This window comes from Neolamprologus multifasciatus, chromosome 16, assembly GCF_963576455.1.
Source record: "Neolamprologus multifasciatus chromosome 16, fNeoMul1.2, whole genome shotgun sequence".
NCBI lineage: Eukaryota > Metazoa > Chordata > Actinopteri > Cichliformes > Cichlidae > Neolamprologus > Neolamprologus multifasciatus.
The window spans coordinates 16,936,297-16,951,520 of record NC_140454.1 but is presented as its reverse complement, the minus strand read 5'-3'; the positions used below and the strand labels follow the sequence as shown (position 1 = coordinate 16,951,520).

At 39.6% G+C, this 15,224-nt stretch overlaps 2 protein-coding genes across 2 annotated transcripts; both read right to left on the bottom strand.

Moving 5' to 3' along the window:
• Window positions 1-2,135: 2,135 nt before the first annotated feature.
• On the bottom strand, window positions 2,136-6,997 carry casq2 (calsequestrin 2). The gene is made up of 11 exons (XM_085135534.1): window positions 6,503-6,997; window positions 4,674-4,758; window positions 4,409-4,509; window positions 4,197-4,308; window positions 3,686-3,759; window positions 3,478-3,608; window positions 3,338-3,383; window positions 3,207-3,261; window positions 2,864-2,964; window positions 2,656-2,730; window positions 2,136-2,548 (listed from the first exon to the last, which is right to left on the bottom strand). Exons 1-11 carry the CDS (start codon window positions 6,737-6,739, stop codon window positions 2,321-2,323), a joined length of 1,245 nt encoding a protein of 414 aa, XP_084991660.1. The 5' UTR covers window positions 6,740-6,997; the 3' UTR covers window positions 2,136-2,320.
• Window positions 6,998-7,849: 852 nt separating this feature from the next.
• On the bottom strand, window positions 7,850-9,422 carry LOC146500585 (potassium voltage-gated channel subfamily E member 2-like). The gene is made up of 2 exons (XM_085135535.1): window positions 9,272-9,422; window positions 7,850-8,824 (listed from the first exon to the last, which is right to left on the bottom strand). The coding sequence occupies exons 1-2, from the start codon at window positions 9,299-9,301 to the stop codon at window positions 8,492-8,494; spliced, it is 363 nt and encodes a 120-aa protein (XP_084991661.1). The 5' UTR covers window positions 9,302-9,422; the 3' UTR covers window positions 7,850-8,491.
• Between the last annotated feature and the right edge of the window lie 5,802 nt (window positions 9,423-15,224).

Genomic DNA, 15,224 nt, shown 5'->3' with positions numbered 1-15,224 from the left:
CTTGAAATGCTAAAATACAATTGTTCTTGTACTGCTTTACATAAAAGCAGAAAAAAAAACATAAAGCACGTTATTATTTTTGATTCAGATATCAAATTACAGTTACTTACTTTCCAGTTACTTACAGTTACTTTACTTTCCTAAAATGTGTTTTACTGGGTTGAATGGCGTATTTGATTAAATTCTTCTAGGAGACGTTTACCAGCTTGGCTATAAAAACTTTATTATTAGTTATGATCAGTTATCTGCCTAATAAATCGCTTTTTTGAGATTTCCAAAACATTTCTTCTTTTATGACAGTTGGTCAAACATGTTAACCATACATATTTACATACAATAGTAGCACTTATTATATGTAATTAAGCAAATTTCATGTAATTTGCTTTCATGTAAAGTGTATTTTTGGCACAATTAACATAATATGTTTGCAATACCATAATTCCTTACTCATTGCTACACATAACTTAATTTATGGACATCTATGGTTTGATTTCATTGCATCTGTGGGTTGGATGGATTGTTCGGTACTTATTTTACCTGCTGTATACAGTGGTTTGCAAAAGTATTCGGCCCCCTTGAGCTTTTCCACATTTTGTCACATTACAGCCACAAACATGAATCAATTTTATTGGAAGTCCACGTGAAAGACCAATACAAAGTGGTGTACACGTGAGAAGTGGAACGAAAATCATACATGATTCCAAACATTTTTGACAAATAAATAACTGAAAAGTGGGGTGTGTGTAATTATTCAGCCCCCTGAGTCAATACTTTGTAGAACCACCTTTTGCTGCAATTACAGCTGCCAGTCTTTTAGGGTATGTCTCTACCAGCTTTGCACATCTAGTGACTGAAATTCTTGCCCATTCTTCTTTGCAAAACAGCTCCAGCTCAGTCAGATTAGATGGACAGCGTTTGTGAACAGCAGTTTTCAGCTCTTGCCACAGATTCTCGATTGGATTTAGATCTGGACTTTGACTGGGCCATTCTAACACATGGATATGTTTTGTTTTAAACCATTCCATTGTTGCCCTGGCTTTATGTTTAGGGTCGTTGTCCTGCTGGAAGGTGAACTCCGCCCCAGTCTCAAGTCTTTTGCAGACTCCAAGAGGTTTTCTTCCAAGATTGCCCTGTATTTGGCTCCATCCATCTTCCCATCAACTCTGACCAGCTTCCCTGTCCCTGCTGAAGAGAAGCACCCCCAGAGCATGATGCTGCCACCACCATATTTGACAGTGGGGATGGTGTGTTCAGAGTGATGTGCAGTGTTAGTTTTCCACCACACATAGCATTTTGCATTTTGGCCTAAAAGTTCCATTTTGGTCTCATCTGACCAGAGCACCTTCTTCCACAGGTTTGCTGTGTCCCCCACATGGCTTGTGGCAAACTGCAAACGGGACTTTTCTGTTAACAATGGCTTTCTTCTTGCACTCTTCCATAAAGGCCAACTTTGTGCAGTGCAGCGCTCTCCTTGTTCGGCCTGTGAGTTTAGGTGGACGGCCTTGTCTTGGTAGGTTTACAGTTGTGCCATACTTGTTCCATTTGTGAATGATCGCTTGAACAGTGCTCCGTGGGATGTTCAAGGCTTGGGAAATCTTTTTGTAGCCTAAGCCTGCTTTAAATTTCTCAATAACTTTATCCCTGAGCTGTCTGGTGTGTTCTTTGGACTTCATGGTGTTGTTGCTCCCAATATTCTCTTAGACAACCTCTGAGGCCATCACAGGGCAGTTGTGGACCTGTTTTGCAAAGAAGAATGGGCAAGAATTTCAGTCTCTAGATGTGCAAAGCTGGTAGAGACATACTCTAAAAGACTAGCAGCAAAAGGTGGTTCTACAAAGTATTGACTCAGGGGGCTGGATAATTACGCACACCCCACTTTTCAGTTATTTATTTGTAAAAAAAAAAATGTTTGGAATCATGTGTGATTTTCGTTCCACTTCTCACGTGGACTTCCAATAAAAATGATTCATGTTTGTGGCTGTAATGTGACAAAATGTGGAAAAGTTCAAGGGGGGCGAATACTTTTGCAAGTCACTGTATATGTGTGTTTGTTTTTTAGCCTTCACCCCGTTGTTTCTTTGTCTCTTCTAGAATCTTTTCTAAGATCCTCACATAGAACCCAGACACTGGGAAAGTTATTTTCTCAGTCAAAAATGACCTTTATTGATATTGATATTTTTAATATTAATAGCAGGCACACATTAAGTGCAAAAATTACATTTTTTAAAAAATTAACTTATTGTAGCATAAAGCTGATGCACTGATATCCACATTAGACACTCTGAAGAGGAAACAGTGGATACTCAGATAACACTGTAAATTACTCATCATCGTCATCATCATTATCATCATCTTCCTCCTCGTTATCATCTTCATTATCATCTTCATCATCCTCATCATCTTCATCATTATCCTCATCATCGTCGTCGTCATCATCATCATCCTCAGTGTTAACTTTGCCAGAGAGCACATCTTCAATCCAGTCCTCCAGCTCCTCAGCTGTGGGTAGATCCTCCTCATCATCCATTTCCATCCACACACTGTCTGCCTGCTCACACACACACACACACACACACAGAGAGAGATCAGACAGTGCCAGTAAAAACTGAGCACAGCATGTGTCGTCGGTGTTAGTGGTGACAGTCGGGGACTTACATCAGTAACATTGACAACTCCGATCTGTGGTCTGAACAGATCCACCTTGAAGGTCTTCTCCCAGTAGGGGATCAACTGAACAGAGTCAGCAGGACAGAAAGAGAGAGAGAATGAGGTCTGAAAATAATCTCCATTTTCAGGTTTTCCTTTTGCGTGTGTGTTTGTTTCTTTTTTTTTTCATTATTTGTCTGCTTCTCTTTCTTCTCACCAGTGGAAAGTCATCGGGATCAATCCAGACGATGCTCAGCTCAGGTAGGTGAGTGTTGTCTCTGGCCACCTCCTTTAGGATTTCCAAAAATTCATAACCATCTAAAAAATAAAGAAAAAGAAAATTTAAAAAAAAAAAATCCTAAAACTTTCTGAAAAAATTCTACCTCCTTAGGCTGACCCTAATCCATTTTAAAGTCCATACCTTTTATAATTTTCAATTTACATAAGCAGTCCCTGAGGACTGAATAGTTTAGCCTTCCATATCTGCAGGAAATATGCTCAGCATCTCATGTTTACACTCGAGTAAAACAGCGGTCCATCGTTATATAATATGCTCTCACCAGGATCCTCCTCTTCTGCAAAGGCCACAATGTGAATGCCTTCAATATCATCCTCCTGAGAGAAAGAGACCAAAATATGAATTTATTTAAAGCGTTTGGGAAACTAAAATTAAAATGATTAATTTGCTCACCCAGGTCTCAAACATATCTTCAGCACGCAGCTTTCGCAGTGTTGGTCTGACAGCACAGAAAAAAAACATTAGATGTTAAATTGAAAACATATATTTATACTTTACTAAAGTCATAAAGTACAACATTAATCTTTTTTTACCGCCTGTGTTCAGTTATAAATTCCACCAGCTCCTCCTCAGAGTGAGGTTTGCCTGGGATGGACACGGGCTCCTCCATGAAGGGCTCATAGAAGTCTACCTCATTTAACTTCAGACTCAGCTCTTTGGCCACCTACAGCAACAAAAACTGACCTGTCAGGACTACACATGTAAGTGTTTCATTGCCTTATGTGTTTGTTTGTAACTTACAGATTTCTCAAATGTAGCAAAAAACTTAATGTAGGGCTGAAACTGCTCAGCGGCTTCTTTAAAAGCTTCATAGTCTAAGGTAAAAAAGAAAGAGGAAGAAAGAACAAGTTAGCTTTTTAAACAGTTTTTTCCCTTGTTTTTTGGACGTACATCTGTTTGTCCTTTCTTTGGCCGATGGGTAGTTGACATTTCCACAATGGGGAGCGGAAATAGCTGAACTTTGACCTCAGATTATCACTCCCACAGCTGGTCAGATGGGATGTATCTGCAAGTTAACTATACTACGCTCAGTTGTTCCACAGTGTGTGAAAGGGCGGCCAGGCAGTGGCAGCTGCGTGTGCGGTAGCGGTAAAAATGGATCTGTAAATCCATGGAGACGAGTGGGTTAAAAATTCATGTTATAATGAAGGGCATGGGCCACAGAAAGTCCTTCACAGATTCATCTAATGAGGCAGTGTGGTGTGTTCAGACTGAAAAAAAAAACATGAGTTTTACAAATATACACACTCACGCTCGGACTCTTCGCTCTTGAAGTAACCAATGAGACGGATGTCTTCCTCCATCCTGTCAAAAGCTCGCAGCTCCAGAGCATTTCCTATGATTTCCACTGGTTCCTCCAACAGCTAGAATATAAGCATAAAGCAAGAGGAGAGGATTGCAGGGTGTGACTGGTGGTGATTAGTGCAAGCAACTGGGAATCAACCCTCAAGCAAGTTTACTTACATCCAACAAGAACTCGGCCAGAGTGTTAGCAGAGAGCAAACCATCAAACTCGATAACTCTATCAGCCTTAAAAACATACATGCTTCCCTCTTCCTCTAAGCCTGCGATCAGAAGAAATGATAAGATATTAGATTCAGTCAAACACCTAAAGTTGTCCGACTCTTAGCAAAAATGACAGCTATCAAAGGCAGTTCTCTTCATCAAAATCTACCAATCAGACTGAGGTTAAATAAAAGACTTAGTCTGTACCACTACCAATACTCACCCAGTTTCTTTGCTATCTTTGCATCTTTGTGGGAGTCAACCATTCCAAACCCGATGTCCTTCTCCTCCATAACCTGAGCCACAAGCTGCAACCAACACAAAAACATCACAGAGGACTGAATTGTAAGAACAGGACTGAACACATAGCACGTAAATAGGCAAGATAAAAAGAAACTTTCACTTTGGCTTCTGAGTACTGGAAACAGTAATGCAGGTTCGGTTAAAATGTTAAATGGGTCTATTTGTGAATGGGAGCTTGACAGCATGACCAAAGTTGGCAATATGACAGAGGTGTCCAAGCTGCCCACACAGAGATACGGTTACATAATCATTCAGACTGCCTTGTTCTAAATATAGCCAGGTAAGTTTATACACATGACTTGCCTGGCAAATGTGGTGTGAAATAAGGTGGATGAGCTTCACCAATACTTTGATTAACTAATAATCAAGAATGGTAAAATTATAAAATTATAACATGGAGTTTCAAAGGAACTCACGAGTGGATCTCCACTTTATTTATTTTACAATCCTGTTCCAAATGAAGCAGTGCAGTAAAAAAAGTGAATAGAGCTCAGTGTAGTTACTAATACAGGATTACTTTATTGCGTCTTTAAGTGGACGTCTGCTTTTGGCAGAAATATCTACTTATATGAGCACTTTCATTTCACATGTCCATCCATCCATCCATCCATCCATTTACTTCTACTTTTCCACTTCAGTGTTGTGAGGAGGCTGGAGTCTGTCCCAGCTGTCACGGGGTGAGAGCTGTGGTTGCCAGTCTTTCAAAGCGCTCTTTCTTCTGTCCTGACTTAAGTTCATTTCAACAACTTTCTTTACTTTTACATGCACAAACAAAATGTGCCACAACTTAATCCTGTCTCTGGGAATTTATATTTTAATTTTCCCCTGTTATTTATGAAATTACAGAGTGTAATTACTTGCATATACTCAAGTAAAAATAGACTTATGTAAATGTATTTTGCCCATGATGGGGACAGACCTCAGAATACCACAAATTGTAGATTTTGGGGGTAAATAAGCTGATATGTGGCATACTAGACTCTGATCAGCTATTACAAATACACTGTGCATGGTGTCATGTTTGCCTTATTGAGTAACTACGTGGCCTACCTGTTCTGCCTGCGCGTATGGGCTCAGGTCGCCTTTAACATTTCAAAGAGCAACATGTCCTCCACCGTGTGTAACACGAGACGGGTAGAATGAACAGTTTCATACAGGATTCACAAAGACAGACGGACTAAAATGTCCTATATAGACGTGTCTCCAGCTGCTTACTCAATCTAATAAATACCTTTAATATACCAAAGAAGAGAAGGTTGCAGTGGCCTTCACATGTGTGGCTTAAAACATTATATAAATGAGCTCTTGGATTATTTCTGCCAGCAAAGAATAATCACAAGGAGAATAAATTTCACGCATTTCTGTGGAAAGGAGGCACACACTGAATTGGCTGAAATAAGCTGAAGTGGCAGCACTGCATCTCATTGCATCTGTGCACACAATGACCTTGAGGAAGCTCATATATACAGAGATTAAAATGGAGAGCTCTGGAGTTTTATAGCTCACCAGGTCCCTCTCTGCTTATTGTAGCACTAACATAGAGTCATTTATGAGTCTGTTTGATGGGATTATGAGCGCCCTCTGTCTCACACTGCTGTCACCCAACCAAATCATATGAGTTTTCCTTTCTTTGCTGCATCTCCTTGAGTGCTAACTCAGTTTTCTTTAATGTTATCTGCACTTTTCTCCCTGACCTTTCAAATCTTTTTCTGCACTGCATGCATTGATTTCTTTTTCCTTATACTTTACCTCCAGCACCAACTCAGTCATCTGGTGTTGCTTTTGCAGTTCCTTGCTGTCTGCTATGGGCTCATGGTAGAACAGGCAGAGCATGCTGTGCTGCTTTAAAGCTTTCTTGTAGTTCTTGTCATTGATATCAAGAACACGGTCTTTCCCATCATACTGTGGCAACTCCAGGCCTTTCTCAGACAGGGCCTGAGGCACAAAGTTTAAGCAGGGGAGCAAGAACAACCACAGGGAGAGCATGGTCCAGAGTTACCACACACCCCCAGAGTATGATTTAGTTTCACAGTATAAAGAAAGTGCACGGTCAGAAAGGTCACCTATAAGGCCTATGAAAGGATGAGGAAATGTAAGAAATAGAAATATTGCTGGTCCGTCAGTGGCAGTTTGCAGGCATCCCCCGGTGTCCAAAGAAATCCAAAAATTTAACGTATCCTCTGGGCCAAGAAACTCCTTTCGTCATTACTTCTTCACGCCTGCAGACACAAAGGCGAAAGAGGAGTGCTGCAAGGGCTGCAAGACACTGGGGGTGGATACCATACATAGCAGCACTCCCCTTCCACTACTCATGCAGGATAGGCCCATTTTTAGGAGACCAGTTGTTTGGATGCTAAAAATAGAAGAGCAAACTGAGAACAGAGGATAGCGAAGGATGACAGTCGGGGTTTAATAATGAGTTACAGTACTTGCTCACTGTGATGTCTCTTTGGGAGAGTTAGTAATGTGGGACAAGCACGCTGAGCACTAGAGATTTGAGGGTTTAGTTATTCTGAGATATCGGTGAAGACCAAAAGCCCACAAGGAGCTTGGTGCTACAGTGGAAAATGTTGGTGTATTTTAATGGAATCTGGCAACAAATGTGCAAAGGACAAGCAAATAAAAGAACAGTCACTGTGCTGCTGTCCAGTGTGCTGATAATATAACAGCTTTTGCTTTGGCTGGAATGTGATTGAATTGTTATGTCTCACTAGCTTCTCATAACTAAATGTACCTCAAATGATTTTAACACAATTTTGCTAGTAAACTCCATCTTTAATAACCACTGAAACCACAAAAAAGCATTAGAAACACTTCTACTTTGGTGTCTTGCATTCATGCTCCTGCTTGAAGTACTGCAGGTGCTTGTAAGATCTCGGGATAGAGGTACTGCTGCCCTCCTCAGGCCAAAATATGTACGGGCTGCTGACAAACCTTTTCATAGCACTTTTGGCCACAGCACAGCAGGAATGCATGTGCAGGTGTGATTACACAAAGCTGAATCTTTGAAAAATGTGCATGAATGTCAGAATGTCTTTATGTTCACTATGCACTTTTGTTGCTTTGGAAACCTTAGACCTCTGATACTTCAATTACATTTTTAGAGTGCTACTTATCAAGTAAAGTTCTGCCCAAAACTCACAGCCCATACTTACTTACAACAAGGGAACACTGACTGTAAGTTGAGTTGATTAGTAAAGAAAATGAGATAATAGGTGCCATCTGGACACATGCAGCAGATGGCCATTGGCAGAAAAAATGCTTTTATGTGAGTGCTGTCCAACAAAAATACCTCTGGAAATTTACATCACAACCATCACAATGGTTAAAAATTATAAACCTTTATTCGGTGTACCTCCTCCTTTTCTTTTCCTTTCTTTCTTTCTCTCTCCGTCTCTGTCTTGTCTCTAGGTATGTTTGTGTGCGTGCATATATGTGAGAGTAAAGAAACAACAGCTCAAAGTGCAAAATCTTTATATGCTTCAAAGCGCAACATCTCAAAATCTACATTTTGTTACCTAATACATTTCCAGTATTGCATTGTTACATCTACATATAAGCTGTCCTTCAGAAGCTCATCTAACAGGTTAGCAGTAGGACATCAAGAAATAACTTTGCAAAATCTGCTGTTGTGCTCATTAGTAATGGTAACTGATTAATGATGGTTCTTTTTTTATATGACTTTTTTTTCTGCTGGTCTTCACAGCAGAGATTTGCTGTGACCTCATTCTGCCCTCATTATCTAGCCACAAAATTATCTATGACATCGCCCTGCTGTTTTTGAGCAGTCCAGTCCTCCTTGATGTATTGGTGGTAGGGGTCATTAGAGTGCTCCGTCCTTTTAGATTTGACTGTGCTCACCAGCATGGCCACAATAATGAAGGCAAACATGCCGATCATCACGACGAGATACCAGATCACGTCCCTGAAGTTCTCCTCAGCCAGAGTCTTGTCCAGAGAGTTGCTTTGAGCAGTCACGTTGCGCCTCCAGTTATCCAGGAAGTGATTCAGTGCGTTGGTAAGGGACGTCTCAAGATGAAGGGTCACGTTTGACCAATTAGTGTCACTCAACTAGTTGAAAGAACCACAAGACTTTTATCAAAAATTGAAAAAACATGGAAAATTTCTTTTATAGCCCCATTTGTTTGCTTTAAATTCTGTAAATCCAAAATCTGCTTGACACAAACACAAAAAATAAAGGAAAACAAAAAGAAAAAAAAAGTTCTTGGGAAAAGAAAAAGCATAGAAAACTGACATTTCTCTTGGTAACCAACTAAAACATGCACCCTTCATGTGCCCTTTTGAATACACAAAGTAACACATTTGTTATCAGGTGAGAAAATGAGTTTTCAGAGTTCAAAAACACAAAACAAGTAACAGTGCATTATTTTTCCTTTATTTATTTTATTTAATGTCACCTGAAGACAAATTTGCTCTTAAATATACAGAGATAGATTGAACAATTTAACATTACTGAGTGACAAAGACTATAAACATTTAAGCTTCTACTGTACCAACCTTTTGCCATGTTTGAGAAGGCCACATCATGGAACGGATCAGAAAATCACTTTGGAATGAAAGCAGAGAAAAACAGGGAGAGAGCACAAGGAGCGTCGCCGGTCAGAGTAACCTACGAAGTAATTAGCTCACAGAAGGTTGCTTATATTTTATTTGCTGTCTTTATCTTTCGTGTGTGTGTGTGTGTGTGTGTGTGTGTGTGTGTGTGTGTGTGTGTGTGTGTGTGCGATAGTGAGGCATGACCTTGAATAAGGCATAATAAAATGTTGATATTTGCTTTGGATACTTGAGACATAAGAGTGCTGATAGTGGTTAAAAGGTGAAAAACACATTTATACGCCCATTAATTCCCATATAACAAAAAGAAATAACATCACTTTATTGTTATTGGTTTGGCCTGACTTGTTTGAAATGTAATTCCTCATTTGCCCTCATAGAGGGAGCGCAGTATAAAATTGAATGATAGCCAGTCTAAAGCAGTTTTAAACAGGCTTACCCTAGATGGCAGCAGCACATAATGCAACACATTTAAGAGCCATACACACACACACACATATATATAAATATATATATATATATATATATATATATATATATATATATATATATATATATATATATATATATATATATATTAATGAATTACCCCAGTAAATCAGTTCTCAGATTGCAAACACTGCTTGACTCCACATTCAGCGAAAAACCAAGGAATTAAAATGAAGTCCTTGTTTAAAGTAAATTTTCCAGTACCAGCTGTCAAGAGCAATAAGAGGTCTGTCTCAAGGACACTCCAGCTTTGTGTCTGTGTGTAAAAAGGATGCTTGATAACATACTTTATAATTGTTTGAAAGCCTGGTGTTTTTGCCCAACAGAGCCACATTGCTGTAAGGGATGACTCCCACTATATCTGATCATTTCCAGATCATTCATGCTTTGCACTGCTGGGCCAGCAGTTGGATAGCTGCTGGGTTTCTTCCCTGTAAACACAAAACTTAAGGCATATGGAAGGTTTTGCACAAAGAGCATTAGTGCAATGAGACACAATGAAAAGAGTTGTCTCTAGCCTAAAGGAGAGAGACAACAGAAGCAGAATAGATGAAAACAGTAAGTCTGTAACCCGACAGACATTCTGTGGAATATGTCTTGCAAAATTCCTCAACCAGTGTGCCAAAAAGAAAGAAAAGGGGGGAAAGAGTCTTAAAAAGTAAAATAGAAACGGAGCCTTATCTGCTTTGCACATGTAGGTCCTGCCGCTAATGCTCTCCTCGTGGAAAAGTTACAGGCTGGTGTCTGGTGGAAATTTTCATGTGCAAATCAGATAAAAGGAGATTTTGCATAGTAAAAAAAAAAAGTCCAAGTGTTTCAGGGTCTCCACGCTGACCCTGAATTTTTTCTCTGTTTCTCTTAACTCTGGTCAGTTTTCAGACACTTTTCAGGTGAATTTTTGGCTTAGTTGGCTTAGTCTGATGAAAGCTCCTTACAACACAATATGTGGTGAAATGGCCAGACAGCGGGACACCACATGTCATGCTTTCACAATAAAAGGCAAGAGTACAACATCAGCTTCGAGAGAGTTGTTATCTCATCCACCTTATGTATGAAATGAATGGGAAAAAATAACATACAGTTATATGAACAGTTTGATTGTTGCACTTAATGCAAGCATACAGCAGATGGGTATTATATAAGTCACTCAGAGTCTGTGGTATATTACTACAATTACCTGTTGTAATGATGCTTTAGAGTACAAAGCAACTATAGACTAGCTGACAGATTAGCTTTTGACTTGCAAGGTTTAATGCAACACTAGTGAGTGTGACATTAATCGTTACCCTTAAATCCTTAATTGTAACTTATAATCTATATAATCTTACTTATGATCAGTGTTGGGAAGTAACGGAATACATGTACCGCCGTTACGTATTTAAAATACAAAATATGAGTAACTGTATTCCGTTACAGTTACCATTTAAAGAGGTGGTATTTAGAATACAGTTACTTTGTTGAAATAAAGGGATTACTTCCCTGTTTCATACTACAGTCAATGGTCAGGACTGTTCGGGTATTGTTTGACAGCTACGTTCTGTTGTTCCAGGCGGCAGCGTTACGGTTGCCATGGTTACAGGGTGACGCTCTCTCTCTGCGTGTTTCCTGGGTGAGAGAGGCCTTTTTGTTGTTGTTGTGCTAAGCTAATAGGCAGAATGCTACAGGTATAGCTCTAAAGAATGTAGCATCATAGGCAGTGTAGTCCGTGCTGCAAGGAGAATGGACTGCCATACCCGTTATGTGTCTGTGAGCGAGGGAGGGAGAAAAAGGAAAAGTACGAGCTGTCATCGCGCAAAAACGGGAGCTGGAAGCATGTAAATATAATAATAACCACTGCAGCCAAGAAGAGTTCCTGACGAGCCCAGTTGTAAGTAAGCTATTAAGACTCGACTGTACACCGTGTTCGTGTTTTCCTCCAAAAACAATAAGTTCCATTGGAGCAGCTTTTCAACGCCTCTCTCTGTCTCTGGCAAGCAAAGTTGACCCAGACAACAAAGTAAAGCTAGTTTTCAGCTACGAGCCCGACACAGAACCCACCGTATTAGCCAGAGGTCCCTTTACTACGGTTCGGTGCCGCGGACCTTCAGTAACAGTAATAAATCACAGCAATAGTACATTCATGTAATTGTAAACAGCATGATAATATATTAAGTAATCCAAAGTATTCAGAATACGTTACTCTCATTGAGTAACGTAACAGAATACGTTACAGAATACATTTTGGGGCATGTATTCTGTATTCTGTAATGGAATACATTTTAAAAGTAACCTTCCCAACACTGCTTATGATACCATCCTTCTCATCTGTTTTATGTTCATGCATTTCTAAAATTGCAGAGACACTTACTGTCACAGGCAGCAAATGCAGGTATCTTAGTTAACAAGGTTTATTTATAAACCATGTTAACCAAACGGGTTTATGAATCAAAGAGGAGTGCGGCAATCATGTATAAGGTCACAATCAAGCAGCACTAAAGAAAAACTGCTTCAATACTCTGACATGAAAGCTAAGAAAACCCCTAAAATGACCTCTGATCATATCAAACTCAGTATTGCACTGACATGGGTCCTCTGGCATGGAGTGCTGAGTGCTTTCTAGAAATCCAGAGCTGTGTTGAATACATGTTTTTTGGTTTCTAAAGGGAGGCAGATTGAAAAACACTGAGATAAATTAAGTACAGAGCCAGACAGACAAACTGAGTTTCCCCGAATTATTAGTAAAAGGATGAGTGGAATGTACAACAACGTGATCCGAAAAAAGGGCAACACAGGCAGTCATCGCAAGCCTGGCTGGATTAAACGTCAGTGGTCACGGAAGGACCGGATGGCAAAAGAAACCCCAAGGGCGAGGGTGACATATGCAAAACAGAGGTCAGTGCCACCGGACGCAGCGAACCATAGTGTGTTGCTAGGCCAGAAAGTTATATAAACTCTGAAATGCAGATTTACAAATGCAAAAAAAACCCAAAAAAAAAAAAACCCACACACACTAAAACTACATTCTGATCATTCTTCTTTGTCACAATACTTGCAGGATGACATTCAAAAAAAGCACACTCAGTTTCCTCAAAAGAGTTTGTGTGTATGTTCATGGGGTCCTGGCAGCACTTTACCATGAAGTATTGGTTTGCAAATTCTGGGCTCACATGAGTCAGTGTTCATGGTTATATAACCATCGACAAGTACAGTCAAGACTTTGCTGTCTTGTCAGTTGATCAGGTATGTAGCAGTTCAATAGATAATACCTTTCTAAGAAAGAGGGCACCTTGATGCAAATTGCAATTATGCCTTTTAATCATGCTGACGTAGCTCGTGTTTTAACTTGCTTGACACCGAGCCTTTGTATCTTTCCACTGTAATTCACCTGACCTTGGAGCTGCAGTACTTTTCCACACATGAGCATTCTTACGTTAGCATTCCTCCTTCCTATCTCAGTGACTTGGTGCAATTGTAATGAGATACTGCAAAAGATAGCAGTCACACTGTGTTTACATGAGGATGCAAGTGCACGTTAGGGCAGAAAAAGTAAAGGATAACATGAATATGTTCAAAACAGAGATCTCCCTGCGTTTCTGAGTCCTCATTTTCATGCTAAAAACATGATTTGATTACATTCTGACTCAAAAGAAAGCATTCCTGCATGTGTGTGACCCATTATTTGCTCATTTGAAGCTATCTTTGAAGCATCTAGGATCCCTTCTTTTTTCTGCGCGTGCTTCTAAACGTACACTAAGCTGAGTGCATGTGAACCGAGCAGCTCACATGGAAAACTGTTTGTTAGGCAGCTGTATGTGTAAAAGCAAAAGACAGTAATGGATTACCAATGAAAACGTTCCACATACTGGTCATGTGGTGCACACAGTTCAGTCTGTAATGAAACCACAAGTCGACAGGAAAGCTGATGCTGTAATTAATAAAGAAGTGTGCACTTCATCTGTTTGCAGTGGCTGAACGGCCCTTCTTGTAGGGGGCGGCTGCCTGACACTGGCTGTGAAACAGTAAAGCATGAAAAACAAAATAATTAAAGAACAGCCTACACTTTATTAATGAAGACATTAAAGCTGTTTAATGTGATGGATACCCAGTTTGCTAGTCTAACTAGAGATACAGCATGATAAATGTCTCTTGGGTCATGGGGTCCAGTAATTATGATGATATTATCACTTAAATTAATGCTCCACAAATTAGACAGGACAAGAAGAGTGATAAGGATTGTTTATCTCTCTATAATGACATACATTATTGAACGGCATTGATAAGGATTTAGCTGGTTGTGTATTAACTAAGCTGGTCTACTTTTTTTTGCATATCATATCAATAACTTGCTGCTTCTCTCTGAGCAAACCCTTTATCAGCAGCTGTGTTGTTGAGGTGTAACTCATCAAGAATGTTGTTGTCACGGGTCAATTTGACCCAGAAAGATAGGAAAAGACCTTGCTGGCTTCAGTGATTCACAGTTATTGTGCTGGGGCCCTAGACACTAGTCTCCCAACTGTTATTTCTAAAAGTGGTAAATATTTCCTTTTGCCATTGAATCCCTATTCCATGGATTAATGCAGAATCCCAGGCATGCCGCCATAATTTAGTCGGTGCGGTGCATTTGGAACGTCAGGAATGCATTGACTATGTGTTTGCCGTATATTTGAAAGGTCACAGCACATTGCATACATGGCTGCTTCCGTTGTCACTTCAATAAGAAAGAACAACAGAGACGTTTTTGATGTTTCAAAGTGTCTGGATAGCAACGTGACCTAAAAGGGCGCATGATACAACTTACAACTTGCAGCTATCTCATTAGCTCAGCTCATTGCAACATGTTCATTTCACACTCAAAGTAGCATTAATAACAAATATTTATCGCTTTCGTTATATACTTACATACTTTAAAAAATCTTTAAACAACACCTAAGTAAAATGTGATCTTAAATATCAGCTAACAATGACCATTAATTGTCCTACAAAGCTGAGAGCCCTGAAAGTTTTTGCACTGGACGACATCATGTGAACTGACTGACATTGAAATTGGTCATTTGGGTTTACTATTAAAGCACAGGAGTCACTAAATGGCTGACTGAATGTATTCAGGTTAAGTTAGCTTATCGTACACTCTTGTGAAGTCAGATATTATATTTTTTTTAAAAAAAGAAAGCCGCTGGGTTGCCTTTCCTGGAACATACTTGGAGGTTACTGGAATAAAAAACCACTTCCATCAGATTTGCATTTCCCAACAGAAGTGGCACACCTCACTGACAGTGCAACCTCTACACATAACTTATACTAATACTATATTAATTAAAAGAAACTGTATTAACTTATGATTAATTTATTTTAGCAGTACTCATTTATATTCTGACAGGTAGGATCATAATTTTTACGTACCAGCTCCCAGTGACGCAGTAATAGTTTT